The sequence below is a fragment of the Apis mellifera genome, linkage group LG5 (assembly GCF_003254395.2).
Source record: "Apis mellifera strain DH4 linkage group LG5, Amel_HAv3.1, whole genome shotgun sequence".
Taxonomy (NCBI): Eukaryota; Metazoa; Arthropoda; class Insecta; order Hymenoptera; family Apidae; genus Apis; species Apis mellifera.
The window spans coordinates 170,295-191,207 of record NC_037642.1 but is presented as its reverse complement, the minus strand read 5'-3'; the positions used below and the strand labels follow the sequence as shown (position 1 = coordinate 191,207).

The window sequence follows — 20,913 nt, the reverse complement described above, 5'->3', positions numbered from 1 at the left end:
TTTATTAGTTGTTAATTTTAAATATATATATATAATTTCAAAATAATTAAATTTTAATTTTGAAATATTAATATTCAATTTATTATTCTTTTCTTATTTTAGTTTAAATTTGTTCATAATTATTGCAAATAAAATATAATTTTGATAAATTTACTTCTTATGCTATTATTTACTAATTATTTTTCTTATAATATAGCATTATAATAATGAAAATTTATTTTATTCAAATGATTTTGATTAAATGTATATGATTAAAATTTATATTGTATCGTGATATTCAAAATTGATGAAAAAACTGTTTATAATTTTTATAATTAATTTATGTAATATATTTTTTACATAAGTTTAAGATTTAAAGCATTAAATCAAATCAAGAAAAAAATGGGGAAAAATCAGATAGTAGAGCAGAAGAATGAATCTGACATCAAATTTTATATTAATGTCTTTTTCAGCAAGATTGGTTAACATTATTATTTATTCCTTTATCTTCATTTCTCTTATTATTATTTTCTCCCATTCTTGCTATAGAAAATTTTCTTGATAATTTTATATATTTTATATATATAATATATTCATGATATTTTTGAAATTTAGATCAATTCAAAAACCAAAACAATTATAAAGTACATAAAGATATACTTATATTATATAAGACATATTTGTTAAATTAAATTAAAGTTTGCATTAGATAAAGCGAGATAAAAATAGAATGAGATCGCTTTTACTATATTTTTGTCACATTTTGCTCTTGTCTTTCTTATCTAATTTAAATTACTTTTAACTTAATAAATAAACTTCAATTAACATTTTATATATCAACTTTTGTATTTTTTTTAGAATCTTTTAAATGATTCACAAATATATCAATATATTATATATTAGGTGAAATAGAACTTATTATTAGAAAAAGAAATAAGAGAGAAATAAAGTCATATTGTTTTAAACAAATTATACAAATATATAAACATTAAAATATTTTTTCTTTCATCTCTATCTCTAAGTTTCATTACTATATCTCCCATTCTTTTCATGATTAGACTTTTCCCGGCAATCCTAAACCTAACTTTGTTTTAGAAAAACCGGCGATCAAGATAAAATATAGAAATAAGAATTTTTATTTGTTAAGTACAAAACAATGTCTAGTTTTGTAAGATTTATCGAAGAAAATATACTTTATGAAATCTTAGCCATATCATGGCTTTTATTTCTTTGGAAATTTTATTTAGATCTTCGTCAGGTATTATACATTTTATTTAATTTCTAATAACCTAAATTTTTAATTTAATTTAATGTAATTTTTAATTTGAATTTATTTTATAATTTTATTTTAATATAAAAATAAAATTTTTTAATATACAGATTAATTATTATATTACTATTTTTATTTTTTATTTTATACTATACTATTTTTTATTTTAATGATTTCTCAATCCTGAATTGAATATTAAAGGAATTGTACTAAATATTTATAAATATTAATTATTTAATGTCGTAATAAATTGAAAAAGAAATTATTTGTTTATAAATAATATATAATAAATTTTATTATTAAATAATTATTATAAAATATAATAATAATTATTAAAATTTATAATAATAATGTATATAATATATATAATAATATATAATAACTTTTTTCTAGCGTGTTTTTATGATGCGTTTAACCAATTTACCTAAATCTCTCGAAGGTTTAATGACAAAAGATGTTTATAATAAAGCACATAATTATTTATTAGATAGATTAAAGTTTGATAGTTTTGAAAGTATATATTCTGAACTTTGTACCATGGTATGAAATTTTTAATTATGTGCATAAAGTATATTATAATATTTAACAAAAATTATATAATTCCTATAATATTATATATATTTGAATATTTATAGATATTCTTGTTAACTTTATGTTATCATCGATTTTGGTTATGGAGCATTAATTTAGTTAAATATTTTGGCTTTAATGATGAAAATGAAATTCTCTTGAGTGGTATTTGTATGTTCATTTTAAGTACTATTAATGATATAATATTTTTACCATTTAAAGTTTATTTTACATTTGTTGTGGAACAAGCTTATGGATTTAACAAAGAGGTAAGAAAATAAAAATTTTAATATTAAATAATGCTTTTTATCTTGTTAATTTGAAAAAATAAATTAACAAATAATGTTATAAATTTTAGACACCATTATTCTTTGCCAAAGATCAGCTTCTTAAATTCATTGTACATCAAATAATTGTAGTACCTCTTTTATGTGCTGTAATATGGATTATAAAGAGTGGAGGAGAGTATTGCTTTCTTTATCTTTGGATATTTTTAATAGTTGCTGCACTTTTTCTTATGATCATTTATCCAGAAGTAATTGCACCAATCTTTGATAAATATACACCTCTTCCAAATGGAGATTTGAAAACAAAAATTGAAGCATTAGCAGCATCAATTAATTATCCTCTTTATAAAATATTTATTGTTGAAAATTCAAAAAGGTCTTCACATAGCAATGCATATCTCTATGGTTTTTATAAACATAAAAGAATTGTTTTATATGATACCTTAGTAAAAGAATATTTTAAACCAGCAAAAGATGAAGCAGATGTAAAAGGATGTAATACAGATGAAGTATTAGCAATATTAGCACATGAATTAGGACATTGGAAACATAGTCATGCATTAAAAGGATTTATATTTGGCCAAGTAAATTTTTAAATTTTTATTTATTTTTTCGTATTATTTTTTATTTTTTAATTTATAAAAATATATTTTTGTAGCTACATTTATTGATGAATATTTTTCTATATGCAAAACTTATTAATTATAAACCTATATATGAAGCTTTTGGATTCATGGATATTCAACCTACATTTATAGGACTTATTATTGTTACTATGTATATTTCAAATCCTCCAAATGTGGTAAGTTTGATTTATATTTTTAATTTATATTTAAAAATTCAAAAAGTTTTTGTATAATGCAAAATAGTTTATATAATGTATTCTATTATATAAATATTTTATTTCAAAATTTTACTTATACTTGAGAATTTTACTTATTAATATAAACTAATGTAAAATTTAATTTAAAAAATTTATATATAGAGAGTAAAACTTTAAAACTGAAAACTATTTTGTAATTTTGAAATGCAATTTATTTATATTTTATTTATATCAAATAATTGTGTTTAAAATAATATTTATAAAATTTATTATAATTTTTTAGTTATTCCAATTTATAACAGTTATATTTAAAAGAAGATTTGAATTTGAAGCAGATAAATTTGCAAAAAATTTAGGACATGGAGAAGCATTAAAGAGTTCTTTAATCAAGTTACAAAAGGATAATCTTAGTTATCCTCTTTATGATAAATTATATTCTAGTTGGTATCATAGTCATCCAGAACTTCTTGAAAGACTTGAAGTTATTGATAAAGAAAATTAATTTTAATATTTTTTTATATTACTTTACTATACTACACTATATTACCTTAATATATCATAATATAATAACAATTATAAAACATTTACATTGTATAGTATAATCATATAATGATTTTATAATTTTCAAGTGATATATATAATTAAGTAATAATCATAATTAAAAATTAGAATTAAAAATAACAATATGTATACTTATGTAATTAATATTCTATAATCAAGATATATATATATAAATTTAAAATTATTTGTCAAATGAAAATGTTATTTCAAATAATTATAAATAATTATATAAATGTAATTAAAAAAGTAGTAAATAATTATTAATTTTTTAAATATAATTTAATTTTTAAGATAATATTAATAACTATTTTGATTCTAAATATATTATAAGAAAAATGCTTAGATTATAAATAATATTTATTTAAAATATATAAAATTATATTTTTCATATATTTTTGATTAAATTTTATTTAATTAAATTTATAATTTGAATATGTTACGAATTTTTTTTTTTTTTTTATATAATCGTATATTTCAATTTAATATTGTCATGTTTTTTTATATCTAATAATATTGTATATTATAAAATATTTCATAGAATAAAAAGCACATTTTTTTATAAATATATTATGTATTTATATATAAATTGATATATATTAACTTTAAATCTTTATATATAAAGAATTACTATTTTTTTAATTAGATTATGTATAAAGTTAAAATAAATTAGAATATTATATATAATGCATAAACTAGTCATGTTTAATATAGATATAAAGTTTCCATTAAATTTTATTATTTTTCAGAAAATTAAAGCATTTATGAAATATTATTATATGTATATTTATCATAATATACAATTTTTAAATTTGAGTATATATATATATATAAAAGATGTCATATAGAAATTTTTTTAAATCTTTTTCAATATTTCAAGTTTTTAATATGTAATCAAAAATCAAAACTTGACATAAAAAATTTAAATAAAAATCAAAGTAAATATAAGAAATGCATTATTTTAATATATTATTTAAATCAATTTCAAATATTTTTTATGGAAAATGCTATGTCATTTCAATAATTTCAATAATTTTAATCAATAATTAAAACAAAAAATTTTACATTAAAATTATAAAGTATTTGTAAACAAAAAATAAAAAATTAGAAAATTAGAATATAAGAAAGTACTAAAAATAATTAACTTAAATTATTTAATATAATATGATGATATATGCTCATATTATTATATACATTCATATCTCAATTTTATTAAAATGCTTATGTTTACAATAAATACATAAGATTGAGAAAAAATCACATAATAGATCCATTTGTTCCATTTCAAGATGTATTGTGTCTGAAACAAATAATATAAAATATATTTAATTCGAATTATGTATAATAAAAATATAATTATATACTTATATAATTGGTTTCAAATTATATATATATCAATTTAAAAATTGATATATATAATTTTAATAAAAAATATATATATGAAATTAATATTAGTTTCATAATTTTTAATTTACTTTTTAATTATTAATTTCAAATAAAATATAATCAAAATTGAAATATCATTTTGTTTTTCATTTATAAGAAAAAGTAAAAATAAAATTTATCAAAAGTCATCAAATTTAATTATCCATGCTAATCTATGCTAATAGTTTTCGTATATTTAAAAAGATTTAAATATAAATTATATGTTTTTTACAGTTTTGATATATATAAATTAAATTATATGATAAAAATCAAGATATTGAAAATATTTATTAATCAAAATAGATTTAAACGAATAAAAAATTTTTAAAAATTAAAAAAATGACTCTTTTATAATTATATCATAATTAAAATAACACATATTTAACAGTCTATAAATGTTATATTATGTATTTTTTTTTTTGTATATAATTTGCAAATATTTTATAAAGATGTTCATAATATTGTTTTTAACAAAAAATTATATGAAATCATTCTTACTTATTAAGTTATAATTGATAATAGTGTAATTAATTATTATAAAAAAATATCAATCTTCGTTTTGTATTGAAAATTTGTTATTCTTTAAATGTTTAAATATTTTTAATTTTTTTAAATATTCAAATCGTATATTCAAAGTATTTTCTATATTTGGTCATTTAAGAATATTTGTTATTTTTTTAATGTTTTCCAAAACAAACATGAATAAAAATTCGAGGTTAATGTATACTCAAGATTTTATATTCGATATTCTAATATTAATTATATATTTTTGCGCATGTGCATATCAAGTTTCTTCATCGATTAAATCGACGTCAATAACAGGTTACAAAATATATTATATTTGATTGAAAAGAAAGTAATTTTAAATTAAATAAAAATTATATATAATATATAGAAATTAATAATCAAGCATAAATAAGTTAAGTTCCATTAAAATATTATAAATAATAATACTGCTATTGTAAAAAATATTAAAAATAAACTAATCTCTGCATTTATAATATTTTTGTTAAATTCTATCATTATTTATCATATCATATTTATAAATATATAAATAGATATTTACATAAATGATTCATTAATTCTTCATGTAAATAAATTAATCGCAATTTTTTGTTATTAATGACATTTAACTTCTGAAAAAGAAACAGAATTTTATGTTTGAACTCTGCTCCGGAGTGGTGCACGGGCTTCTTATACTTATATTATTTTGAATTATGATACTCTTTTTCTTCTTAATCTTTTTATTTTTAGGAATTTATAATATGATGATTTATTTGAAAAAGTAACATTCTGGACGAACTTAAACTTATATTAATAATCATAAAACGATTTTTGAATATATTAATATAAACTTATTTTTTTACAAAATTTTTTATAAAATTTAACATTATTAAATAAAATTTAACATAAATAACTTTAATAGAAATTTATAATATTAGATATTAAATTTATATTATTAGATAAAACAATAATATTTATATTTTTAATTTATCAATAAATACAAAATTATTTTTATTTAATAATAATAATAATAACATTCCAATTCACATTTATTGCACATCATTTATGCATTTTAATTACATTTTTTTTAATTATTAAAACAATACGATATAATTAAATATTATATAATGAAATTTAAAATTTTAACTTTTACTTAATAAAAATTCCTAAAATAAATCAAATTCAATATTTCTTTTAATCGTTACGATTAAACATAAATTTATAAAAAATTTTAGAAATTTAGAAATATATTAAAATTAATTAACATTATCTTAAAATAAATTTGTTCGCTTCATTAAGAATTTAATAAACATGTTTCATCTTTTTGCATAAGTTTGTCCAGAATATAATATGTATAAATATATATATATATATATATATATATATATATATATTTGTATATATGTATGTGTGTGTTGTATGTATATATCTACCTACATAAATATGAGTAAAACACAACAGTACCTTGCACTTGCCGCTCAGTTTGAGCGTAAGCGACCTGGTGGCTGGTGTTCCATCGTTGTATGGCGACAGAGAGAGAGACTCACGCAAGTATGTGAATACACGAATATAAGTACTGAACAAGTATCTAAAGCTAAAAAGATTTAATTCCATTCCGAATATCATTTTAAATATTTAACTTTTATTGTTTCAGAAATTTCTTCGTTTTATATTAAAATTTTTATTGAAATTTCTGATTTCTTTAAATTAAATTTCTTTAATATATTATTCGATATTCGGAGGAAAAATTTTTCAGACATAAATTGCATAATAAAAGAATTAGATAGAATAATATATTAGTTAAAATAGACTTATAATTATTTTAAAAACATATAACGATTTAGTAATTAATAGCATAAAATATTTTCCTTTAATGCAAATTAAAAAAAAATGAATTTGTATAATCATTAGAATAATAATTATATTTAATGTTAAATAATAATTATATTTATTTTATTTTTATATTTTAATTTTTTTATTAATAATAAAAAAGAAACGTTCTTTTTTTATATTTTGCTTATAAAAAATTAGCTAAGATATTTATTAAAAAATAAATATATTTATTAAAAAAAATTATAGTAAATCAATTGATTACGATTTGGCTCACAACTAGCTTAATGTTCAAACTATTTTTTGGAAGTTGTAACTTAGAAACTTTCCTATAAGTTGATTAAACAATTAAACTTATTGTGATATAAATAAGGATTGATAAAAAAAAATTAATCAAACCAGTCATATAAATAATGATAAATAAAATTAATAAATAATGAGTAATTATCTTGATTGTGTTATGAAGACTCCCAGACAAAATGTTTTAAAAACAATTTTATACATTATTAAAGTTATATATTTAATATTTTATGTCTATTAGGAAAAAATATAAAGACAATTCTGGGAGCCAGCGGAATGAAAGGCTGTTATTTTGCTTATGAAGAAAGATGTTATATAGAAAATATTTATTTTTTGTTTGATTGAGCCGCACCGAACATCAGTGCTATATATATTTTCACTTTACTTTCTCTCTCTTTTTTCTTTTTTCATAATCAATTACATACATGCAAATATTTGTCAATTTTTACATTTTTCTTTCATACAAACATATACATACACACATGCATGCATGCAAGCACGCATCTATATCCACACATACATACGTATATACATATATATATATATATATATATATATGTAATCTCTCTCTCTATCTAATTAAATATTTGGAGTAGAATCTTGCTTATCCGAATTCACAATTTTTTTTAACTATTTAATTTTTTTATTTTATAAAAAATACGTAAATTTTAGTTCTTATTTATATTGAATAAAAAAAAAATCTATTAAAATGAATATTAATATAAATTTTTTTATTTCTGAAATCGTTCCTTCAAACGTATCTTACGAATATTATATGAATATTAATATAATATATTCAAATAAAATGAAAAATTATTTGAATTCAATCAGTTACTGATCTTTTTATGTATTATATAATTTTATTATCTCTTATATAAAGTATTAATATATTCGTTGAAAGAAGAGAAAAGTTGCAAAAAAAAAATTCTAGAGAGAGAAAAAAAAATTCAATTAAAGCTTATTTATTACGTTATAATTGAAGTTTTCATTAAATGAAGCTAATAGAATGAAACTATTGTTTCCGTTATATATACTTTATTCATGTTATTATTTTATTTATGTCTCGTTTCATTTAATATGTACTTAAATTATAAATAATTTAATAAATAATCAATTCTTTTCATATATAAATTTTTGTATTTGTTATTAAGTCGTTCCTTCAAACATATCTTACGAATATATTAACATTCTATATATTCTAAAAATTCAGTTGAACGAAATTCAATCAAGAAAAAATATTTATAGTTTTTAGAATATACGGTTATTCAAGATTCTATTGTTAAGATTTATTTATCTATACAGTATTGATTTAAATATATATATTTAATTTCTTTGACTATTGGAAATATAAAAAAAAATATTAAAAAATCATTTAATGAAAAATAATAATAAACATAAAAATTGTTCTATATAATTGTTCATATTTTTCTTCTTTTGAAATAGATTTATATATTTTTGTAGAAAAAAATTAATATTTATTACTTTTGATTATTTTTTATAAATTAAGAATAAATTAATTAACCTAATTTAATTTTTTTTAGAAAAGTATTAAAATATAATTAAATAATACTATTGAATTAATAATTTAAAATCCTTTCTTATTCAAAATAGAAAATATATTTACTCATTTTAGAATCAAACACTTTTTTTATATTTCCAAAAGTTTAGAGAAATAGTTAAATATATAAATTTAAATTGAATATATTGTGTATATTTTTGTTCACTACGAAAATACAAAAGTATTTACAATTCAATAAATAAGTCGTCTTGGAGTATCCACAGATCATAAGTCCTGTGTTCAAAACTCACAACTTCTTACATTATCAAATTGACAAAATCAATTTGTTTGAAACTTGAAACCCTGAATTAAAGATATCTTATTATGTTCAATCGATGATATATTTATATTATTTTTGTTTTATACATTGTAAAATAATATAAAATAATTATTTAAATGTAAAAAATGATATAGATTGAAAAATTAGTAAAAATATTTTTTTTCTATATTTTTATAAAAAATATGATATTTTTTAAATTTATATAAGAATTTATTAATTTAAAGTAAATTAAAATCTTGTATTTTTTTAAATTTTATTTATTATAATTTCTTTGTTATATTTACTTCTTAAGATCTATCTTTAATAACAAGTAATAATTTCATCAATATTACAGAGAATAAAATTAAAACGACATATTATTATTTTTAACAATAATTATCATCGATTGAATATAATTATTTTAAAATTCAGTATTCCATTTTCTAAAATTGACTGTTTCAATTTGACCTAATTTGAAGCGAATTCTCCCTCACACCACTCCATAGAGTAAGAAAAAATTTTAAAGAGAATAATCGCTTTTTACTTTGGTCTAAGAATCCCTGCGATCCTCTTCTTCTTCCTTCTTCATTTCAATGACTTGTTGATTTGTCTCAATTGTTTCTTTTAATTCTTCTTTTTGTTCATTAGAGATTATTTCCTTTATTCCAATTTCTTCTTTTTCCTCTTCTTTCACTATTTCCTCTTCCTTTATAGATTCTTTTTCTTCAACATTTGTAGATGTTGATTCTTGTTCTTTTGATTCTTCCGCTTCTTCTCCAGATGGACTTACATTAGTCCATCTTGATTTTCGACCCCTATTTCGATTTTCTCTTTCCATGTTACTTGAATGTTTATTATTACCTTTTTTATCTCTAAGATTATCTCTTTGTAAGTGATTCTCTGAGTCAGAAGACCAGGAACCAGGAGGAAGTTCCTGATTTCTCCAAGGAACAGCAGATTCTGGAGGAATAATGGATGGTGGACCCATAGGTCCAAAAGGTGGTCTGACATGGGGACGAATATCATCAAAGGGAGGTCTAAAAAAGGCATCTGATTCTCGGGGATCGAAAGGTGGTCCACGAGGTCCAAAAGGCCTCATTCCAGGACGAAGAGGTCGGGGTCCCAAACCTCGTGGATGGAACATTAATGGACCTATAAAACAAAAATTTGTTAATTTTATTTATTTATTCAATTTTTATTTATTTATTAAGAAATGTATATAAAAATGATTTATATCTATTTTAAATATGTAAATAAAAAAATTAATTAATAATTTAATTTTTTAAAAATAATCTAATATTAAATTTTTCTTTTTTTTTAGAAAATGAAAATATTTTTACCTGGTCCGCGAACTCCTAAAGGAGTTGGACGTGGTCCAAATCCATCAGGATGTCCAGGTCTTGGACCTCTAGGTCCCATGATTGGTGGCATTCCAAATATAGGATCGATTCCAAAGAATTCTCGTCTCCTAGGTTCAAAATCACCTCGATCAAGATGCCCTCTTGGATCGAAATTATCTTGAAGTCGCGGGTCAAAACTATCTCGTCTTATTTCATAATCAAATCGATCATCAAGTGGTCTTCTTCCTCGTACTTCAGATCTATCGAATTCCTCCCTTTGAAAAATAATTAATAATTTATATTTAAATATATATAATAAATATATAATTAATATTTAACTTTAAATATAATTATATTTTTATATTTAATTATAATTAATATTTTAAAAATTGAAGTATTATATTAATTTTTTTTTACAGAATATGAATTCTTTCTTAATAAGTAGTATTTTTTAATAAATGATTTTGAAGAAAAAATAATTTTATTTGTATATATATAATTATATATGTTTTACAAATGTTTCGTTTAATTGAATCTGGTCTGGAATATCTGACAAAAGATTAAAGTTATTAAAAAATATTTTAACTAAAAATATTTAGATACATATATTATATGATATAAATTATTTTTTGTAGGTCGAATAGTAGAGAGAATAGTATAGATTTCAAGATTAGTTTCATTTTTTTAACTAAATCATTTAATTTATTTGGGTTTTTATAAAAATGTATTAATTTTATATTGAAAAATACAAGATATTTCTATAATTTAAATATTATAAATATTATTAAAATTCGAAAAACAATAATTGTCTGAGATTAATACTAATTCAATAGAATTTTCAATATATAAAAACAAAACACGTATTTCTTTTATTGGTTAAATGGCCTCGTCTACATTCTTTAGCATATATTTTCTTTATTTTATTTAATTGAAAATGATAATTAATAAAAAAAATTCGTGTTTTATTTTTGTATCTATCCAGGATTTGTTCTAGAACCAATTATAGTCATTTTACATTGTCTGATTTTCATCATCCATTGAAAATAAATGTCATTGATACAATGTTTAAACTTTATACCGATCAATAATCATTTTCAATTGGATAATAAAAATCGGAGGACATAAATTGAATAAATGAAAAAATTCATAAATGATTGTCATTTTTTTAATCTTCGAATTTTGATAGGATAGAAATATTTAATACTTTTTTATAGAAAATAAAAAAAATCTATATCAATCTAATGCAACAAAAAAATTGATTAATGAATTCAAAATTTTATGATTTTAATTAAAAAAGCGAAATTGATTTTGAAATTTCGGCTTATGAAAAAATTCTTTACATAATATAATGTTTACATTTAAATTAAATAGTTTTTGTTAAAACATTTTTTTGATAACTTTAATTTCTGGTGAAATTATATTTGATTATATTCAATTAAACAAAATATTCTATGTATTCATGTTTCATTGTGTATTCTTATATGTTCATAATAATTGTATTTATTTCTATGATAATTTACTTATTTTTGTTTATTTTATCAATTATAAAATTAAAATTAATGTACATAAAATTATATTTTACCTTTGTTCTCTGAGTGGTCCAAGTCTTCCAAAATCTTCTACTCTTTGCTGTCCATGTATTCTATTATCAAATTCTTCTTGATATATTCCTCCTTGCAACCTTGGAACATCCATAAATTCCTCGTGTATTTGTGATCCTCTGTGATTTCTTCCGAAATTCTGTCTATCTCTTTGTTGTTGATATTCTCTTGGATCTTGTGGATTACGAAAATCTGGTGGTCGAGCTGGAAAATCACCTCTTTCTTGAGGTAAACCAAATTTTGGTAAATCCATCAAAGAAGAAAGAGGTTCTCCACGTGTTGATCGAGAATCATCAAAGTTTCTATCAGATCTATCTCGTTCTTGACGATTACGAGGAATTATTCGATCAACACGATCTTCAAGAGGCAGTGTACCATCAGCCAATTGACGCAAACGATCAGCTAAACTTGGTTTGCCATCTTTTTTTGGAGTAGATTCGTTTTCCTGAATATAAATATTTTATCAAAATTGATTTAATAATTGAAATTATAAGTAAAATAAAATTTTTTATTTTAATTTATTAATTTAAATCATTTATATAATTATATATTTTGTATAATTTTTTAAAACTTTTTATCTCTAATATTTTAATATTTAACAATAATAATTTAATATATTATTTTTTAATATTTAATAAAACTAATAAAATCAATACAATCTTTTTCATATCTTCTAATTTATAATCTATAATCTTCTTTTAATAGTAAATTACCTGAAGATTTTGAGTTTGTGGATTTCCTTCGCGATTTTCTCTATTTTCTCTTTCTCTTCTATCATCCCTATCTCTATCTCTAAGATCTCTTCTACGATCACGTCCTCTATCTCTTCCTCTACCTCTGTCTCTTCCACGATCCATTCTAGAATCATTACCTTCTCTATCTCTGTGCGATAAATGTGTCTCTCTATCTCTTCTTTCTCTATTTTCACGATCTCTTTCTCTTTCTTTATAATCCCGATGCTATTATTATATTTAAAGCAGAATAATTTTATATAATAATATATAAGACAAAATTATTATTGTTAAAATAAATAATATATATTTACTTCTACTTGTTGATCAGATTCTATTCGTTCTTCATTTTGTGGAAGTTGTTCAGTTAAATTATTTTTATTTTTTGCTCCGTTTGAATTTTGTGGCATTGCATCTTCCATTTCTACATCCATATCATCACCAGAATGTTGTTGAGGTAGTTGCATTTGTAAGGGTGCAGAAGGTCCTACACCATATGGTTGACGTAACATTGGTAAATTTGGCATTCCTGTTTCCGTTGTTGGCGGTGGAACTCCTATCGGAGGAACATTATGTGGCATACCTAAAAATAGAATTTTAAGTTTTTATAATTTTTTCTTTGTATTCATAGGCTTCATTTCATAAATGAAATATTATATATAAGATATTAAAATATTTAAAAAAAACATGTTTGAAAAATCAAATTTAGAAATCAAAACAAATATAAAATATAGAGATTGAGATTTATTTATTATATATTATATATTATTATATAATATTATATAATATATTATATATTATTTATTATATATAATTATAAACAAATTAAATCTCATATGAAATGACAATGTGACTTAAATCTTCGTCTTATTTCATTTGATGCAATTTTAAACTGCTTATAATTTAATAAATAGATTTATTCAATATTTTTATATATTAATATTTATATTTATTATTAATTTTATACTAGTACATACCAGTAGAATTAGGTTTATCAGAAGGTGCTGCTGGAGCTGGTAAAGGAATTTGAGTTAGTAAACCAACGCCAACACTTGCTCCAAATGGAGAATTTACAGGTGGCGTTAACATAGTTTGCATCATTCCTGGTGGTGCTAATAAACTTTGCATATTTGGAGGTGGCACACCTATGGGAACATTTGGCATTAAACTATGTGCCATTGGTAATCCCATTGGTCCAATCATACCTAGATAATAAATATATATATTTATATATATATATATATATATAATTTGATAATATATTGATAAAATTTGAAAAAAATATTGATTTTCTATTAAATTTCTTTTAAATAATTACGTACGAGGAACTCCTGGCATCGTGAAAGCAGGTGGCATCATCTGTAATTGTGTATTTGGTGGTGCTAAAAGCGCAGCTGATGTAGGAGGTCTAATTGGTGGAGGTTGACTTGTATCAATTACTTGTTGTTGTTGTTGCCCTTGTTGCTGAGTTTGCTGTTGAGATTGTTGCTGTTGAGCACTAGTTGAAGGTTGCATTACATTTACCATACCATCTGCTAAATTTGGAATTCCAGTAGCTGCAACTAATGCTTGTTGTTGTAATTGCAACTGTTGTTGAAGCACATCTGCAGTTCCGGAATGCTTTAATTTACCTATACATTATTAATGATTTATAAAAATCTATAATCTATTCAAAACTTAATAATGAAATATAATTTATTTAACCTTTTAAATTGGGCGGTAGAGTATCCTCGTCAATCATACCTCCTTCTTCTAATAGTTCTAAATCTTGATCAGTAACATTAACTAATTTATTCCAAGGAATATAACTAACTCCTAATTCAACTTCCCAATAATCTTTCCATTCCTTTCCTTTTACTCCTTTTCCTGGTGCCCAAGCTAACTAAAATATATTAAAAATTTTATTATTATAAAAAACATTTTTCATTATTATATAGGAATTTAATTAATAAAATAGATTTATAAATAAAAATTTTTTTATAAAAATAAATATTACATTGATATCTAAATAAACATTGTCTAAAAACAATCAAACTTACAGTGATTGCTTTTCCTTGCATTTTATGATTTTTAAGCTTAGTAAGAGCCCGGTATGCATCTTGTCTTCTATTCATGCATATAAAAGCGCAACCTCTAGGTGAAATTAAATCTATACTAACAATGTCACCAAATTCTCCAAATGTATCTGAAAGTTCTTCTTGATGTACTAACTTTGATAAATGTCCTACCCAAAGAGTAGTACTACAAACTGCAAATAAATATTAGATTCATTTTAAAAAAAGATAAAAAGAAGAAATTCAAAAAAAAAAGAAAAAAAAGATTATATATATATATATATATATAAAAACAATTACCACTTAATTTATCTCTCACAATTGGTGGCAATCCTCGTTTACGTCTTTCTCTTTCTTTTTCTCGTTCTTCTTCAGTCATTTTTTCTCGACTATCTTCTCGTTTTCTGTCACGACCTCTGTCTCTTGATCTAGATCTAGACAATATAATAATAATTTAAATAATTTATAATTTAAATAATATAATATAATTATTAATTCTTGAATGCTAATAAAATAATAATGATATAATAAAATATAATAAATATATATAAAATAATATAAAAATATATTTATATAAATAAATTATTCAACAATATATTTATTTAATAAAAATATATAAATTACCTTCTTCTTCTAGATCTACTTCTTGATCGAGATTTTCTATCTCTGTCTCGATCTCGATCTCGATCTCTATCTCTATCTCTATCTCTATCTCTATCTCTATGTCTTGGTGATCTAGAACGACTATGATGTCTGTATCGATCAGGCGATCTACTTTGCGATCTTGTATTTTCACAATTTACAATTTCTACACTGCTACTATCCCGTCTTGCGCCATTTCTATGAATAATTTATTAAATTAGTTATAATAAAAATTAAAATAAATATAAATTAAAATCGAAATTTTATAAAAGAAACTAAAAAGAAATGTTTACCCAGAATAATCTTGTGTGTCTTGCCGTTCATCCAGAAGCGGACTTTTTTGATTTTGATGCGTTTGTTGATTTATCTGTCTAATATTTGATAAAGGTTGAGAAGCATATGGTAGAGCTGGTGGATAACCAGGAGGTGGTTGACTCATATCTTGTATGACGCCACTATTTACATTTGTTGTATATGTATTTTGTTGACTTGGTTTCAAGATATCCGAAGGTTTTAATTCACATTCTGATGCAAATGGTAAATTCTGAAATAAAAATTGATTTACAACAAAAAATTAATTTTTTTTATATTTATATAACTAAAAAAAGAAACATATTTTTATTATCAATAACATACAGGAACAGTTTGAGCTAAATGCTTATCAAATTCTTCTTCTTGCTGTTTCATTTGTTGAAGTTTTCGCATTTTTTCTTCTGTTTCATGTTGTGAAGAAGTACTTCCTTGCATTGTTTGTTGTAATGTTTGCAGTTGTCTCAAAACCTATATTATCAATTCAATGATTAAATAATTTACTTCTAATATTATATTTTTTTATATAATATTATATTATATTATATATTTTTTATAAGTAAATTACAATAATATTAAAATCATTAACTTGTACCTCTGGATTTGTTAAAAGAAGTCCAAGACTTTCTAGACTATTTCCAGTTGAAAGTGTATTATGTTGACCAGTATTAGATGTTGTTGTTGCTGCTGGCGAATTAGCAACAACAACATCATCATCTTCTTCTTCACCATAATCAAAATCTAAGAGTTTTTTATCAAATTTTACAGAACTTTTTTGTTCATTCGATTCTTGCTTTTTTAGTAACAATTGTTGTAAATGTTGTAATTGATCAAGAAAAGAAGCATCCATTTGATTTGAATTTGATTGCCCCTAAAAATATTATAATTAAAATATATCAATTTTCCAAACAATATATTATAAACAAATATATAAATTAAAAATAAAATATAAGCTATATTATATATAAGCTAAACTTACTAAAAGTTTATTAGCATTAACTATATTTGCTGTCTCCATTTTTGTTTGTGCAAGCCAAGCAGGATCAATTGGTTTTGCAGAAGAAAATATTTTTTGATCTTTTACTACATTTTTTGCAGTTAAAGGTGGAGTTTTTACAGAAGTACCAGTATTACTAACATTATTTGTTGAAGAAATATTCAATGTACCTAAAAATAATAATAAATATTCAATATCTGATATGATAATTTCATAAATATTTTATATACTAAATCATAGTCATTTTACCATTGGTATTAACTGCTTGTTCCTTATGTATTGGATGATTTGGATCCGCAAGATCAAATAAAGGTTGTATTACCTCTGAAGGAAAAACTGCATTTTTTTGCCAAAGATTTAAAACTCTTATTACTTTACTTTTATCTTCTTGAGGACATTTCAAAAGATTTAAGAAAGTAGTTTGCATATTCTTAGCAAAGCGTGGAGCAAAAACATCTTTTTCTACTCCAAATTGGTGTCTGGATTGACGTACAATTGAATCAATAACATACAATCCAGGCACTTTGTATTCTGGTTTACACTATAACATAAAATTAATTATTATATCAATATAAATAAAATTAATTTTATAATTTAATTTTAAAAAATTTATTTTTTATAATATAAAATAATATCTTATAAAACTATAATTATATTATATTAATATATACAAAATTATAAGAATAATTTTATGACTTACTTTTTGAATGAATTTTTCAACACTTTGCACAACATGTTTATAAAATTTAATTGCTTTAATTGCACCCCTAGTTAAAGAATTCATTTTAGCTTTTGAAATTGGTGGTTTGACATCATACAAAGCTGAAAGCTGAAAAGAAATAATTAAATTCTAAATTAAATAATTATAATTTCTTTCTTGAATTAAATATTTCAATTTATTAGTAAAAATTAATTACTTTTAAATTTTTATCAATCATATTTTATTAATCCATAATAATGAATAAATAAAAAGAATTAATGACATATTATATTTAATTCATTGATCAAAAATTATATTTAAATTTTGAAGAATAACAATTAATTAAATTTTTAAATATAAAAAAAATATAGAATTAATATTATTAAAATTTATTTTCCACATAAATATTGTATTCATATAATTTTAATTTTTACATTTAATTGATCTAAACTTAATAATATATCTATATAAAATCTAATTAATTGAAAAAATTAAATAAATTTATATTAAAATTATTATAATTGTTTAAAATCTCTTTTATTGTTTCTTATTCTTTTTGCTTTTATGATATTAAATTTATAATATGAATTAAACATAATTATATTAAAATACATATTTTATATAATAATTATATATTTTTTCTTTCCATTATAGAAATTACAAAAATTTTAATAATAACATTATGTATTACAAATTATATTTTAAATCATAATAAAGATTCTCTTTGAGTTCTATCCTTCTTTCTTACATACAGAGATGGTTTCTCCCTCTTTCTTATACATTAAGAAATCAAAGCATTCTTTGAAGATTAAAATCATTCGAATTTTTATACAATAAACAGCAAAAAGATAAAAAAATATTTTTTTTTAAATTTTTACTTTAAAATTGTATCGTTTTCAACTTCGAAAAGTAAAAAAGAAAGAGAAAAAGGAAAGAGAAACGAGAAAAAAAGAGGGAGAGTCGGCGGGCTAGAAAAAGAATCAAGGATAAGTTAACTTACCTCTGCGTTAAATGCCTTAACCGCTTCCATTCTGATGAAGGTGCAAAGCACCAAATATTTGCTATGTTTCACAGAAATCCGTGATTCTTGGGACGTTCAATGTTTTTGCGATAAATCGCATGTCTCGACTCAGGGCGCACTGTCTAGCTGGGCCATGCTACTCAAGATGGCGGCGCTATTTCCCGAAAGACATCGCGGGGCGGTGATGCATGACGTCACATGCCGCTATGCACAGTCGGTAACAAGTTATACTTTAATACCGATTATTGTTCACCAATCAAATTTGATTATAAATGAAATCAATTTAAATTTTTGTTTCTTCATAATTCACTTATTCAATAATTAATTAAATTTTAACAAAATATCATGAAATAGTATTCAAGATATAAAAATAATTAATAATATAGAAGAAGAATATTAATATAAAAATATTAATATACATAGCAAACAATTTGATTATAAATGATTATCAAATTGATATCAAATCTCTATAAAATTTGAATATAAAACCTTGTCCATTCATATGTCACTATTATATATCAATTTTAATATCAAACCTTATACTAAATTTTGACACTAAATTTGCATCAAAAACAGATTAAATTTTGATACATAACCTGATGTTTCTTTGTTTCTTATTAAATATAAAACAAATTTTGTAGTTATAAATAGATATAAAATTAGCATTAAATATATTTTATAACCTTAATGCCATAAATCAACTTTTTAAATAATTTAATATAAAAATATTTTTAAAAATAAAATATATATTATAAATAATATATATATTATAATATATATATTATATAAAATATATATTATAAATAAAATATAATTATAAATAAAGTATTATTTATAATTATTTATTTTTTCTATAAAAATATATATATATATAACAAATTTAGGTTATAACTTTTAATTGCAAATAGCAATTTTATCCTATCTTAATTTTTTTAATTATATATTGTTGTTCCTTTTCTTAATTTTTTTTTTTTTTTGAATAATTATTCAGAAATTGTATGTCTTTTATTTCACATTCTTTTCTTTATTATGAACCAAACGTAAAAAAGAAAATTAGACAAAATATATTAATATTATTAAGATATATAATAATAATATTAATTTAAAAAAAAATAGTTTTTTCATATTATAAATATAATAAATTTTTATCATAAATAAAAATAATCAATAAAAAATCCGATTTATGTTTAGAAATATACTTAATGCAAATAAAAAGCATTATATAATTAAATTATTAATATTGTATATATATATTCATAATATAATATTTATATTTTAGTTCTATTGATTTAGATATTTGTGATCTTTATATCTATTATTATCTGTAATAGAATATTCATATATAAATTCATATATAAAAATTCATATATAAATATTGAAATGAATAAAAATATAATATTTTGAAATATAAAAAAATACATTTATTTAAAAAGTAGTAACAATATAGCTATTCTAATATAGTTGTTTGAAAATAAAAAATAAATATAGATAAATTTTAATAACATAGGTTTTCTGTTTTTTTGCTGTGTATAATACAATATATATTTATGCAATTTAATTGTTCTATTATCATCATTGTTTTTTGAAACATTTTCTTAAGAAAACAGTATTTCTAACTCTTACTCAATTCTTAAAGTTACAAAAATATATATAATATAAATATTTAAAATACAGAAGAATATATAGCTAAATTTGATATATTTTTACCATCAAGATTTTGTATATTTGTAATGCCAATTTGTTAATATAATTTAATATTTATAGTAATGTATACCAAACTATCAAAAAATTTGTATCAAATTTAATAATATTATAACAAGATGTAAAAATTTGATAAAAACAGATTTGGCTGACAAAAATTATATTTTATAATTATATTAAATATTATATCTTAATTTTATATTTATATCTACATTATAATAATTAATCAGTATTTATAACTTTAGTATTTTATTTAATAATTTTAATATTATTGTACTTTATAAATATTTTTATAAATAGGATTTAAAGGAAAAAATATGTTTTAATAAATTTTATTGCAATTTTTAAAATAATTTATATGAATTATTATACCATATATTATTTAATATATATATATGTTATTAAGTATTATTCATTTTATATCTATTAGATATAAAATGTAATATATAGATAT

At 20.4% G+C, this 20,913-nt stretch overlaps 2 protein-coding genes across 3 annotated transcripts; one reads left to right on the top strand and one right to left on the bottom strand.

Annotated features, from left to right (window-relative positions):
- Positions 1 to 1,021: 1,021 nt before the first annotated feature.
- On the top strand, positions 1,022 to 10,447 carry LOC551466 (CAAX prenyl protease 1 homolog). Of its 2 annotated transcripts, none has more exons than XM_006571889.3 (6): positions 1,022 to 1,237; positions 1,643 to 1,789; positions 1,885 to 2,088; positions 2,178 to 2,690; positions 2,765 to 2,908; positions 10,257 to 10,447. In XM_006571889.3, the coding sequence occupies exons 1-6, from the start codon at positions 1,136 to 1,138 to the stop codon at positions 10,257 to 10,259; spliced, it is 1,113 nt and encodes a 370-aa protein (XP_006571952.1). In that variant the 5' UTR covers positions 1,022 to 1,135; the 3' UTR covers positions 10,260 to 10,447. The 2 variants fall into 2 exon arrangements, with proteins under 2 accessions (XP_006571952.1, XP_623864.3); XM_623861.6 differs by lacking the exon at positions 10,257 to 10,447 and adding an exon at positions 3,213 to 3,440.
- Positions 4,671 to 18,917, bottom strand: LOC409283 (splicing factor, arginine/serine-rich 15). Its single transcript, XM_026440663.1, has 19 exons — positions 18,738 to 18,917; positions 17,738 to 17,866; positions 17,287 to 17,578; positions 17,020 to 17,207; positions 16,636 to 16,911; positions 16,368 to 16,511; positions 16,025 to 16,275; positions 15,714 to 15,929; positions 15,390 to 15,523; positions 15,075 to 15,283; positions 14,740 to 14,917; positions 14,358 to 14,666; positions 14,013 to 14,240; positions 13,350 to 13,618; positions 13,018 to 13,263; positions 12,286 to 12,749; positions 10,704 to 10,978; positions 9,908 to 10,515; positions 4,671 to 4,787 (listed from the first exon to the last, which is right to left on the bottom strand). Exons 1-18 carry the CDS (start codon positions 18,765 to 18,767, stop codon positions 9,914 to 9,916), a joined length of 4,440 nt encoding a protein of 1,479 aa, XP_026296448.1. The 5' UTR covers positions 18,768 to 18,917; the 3' UTR covers positions 4,671 to 4,787; positions 9,908 to 9,913.
- Between the last annotated feature and the right edge of the window lie 1,996 nt (positions 18,918 to 20,913).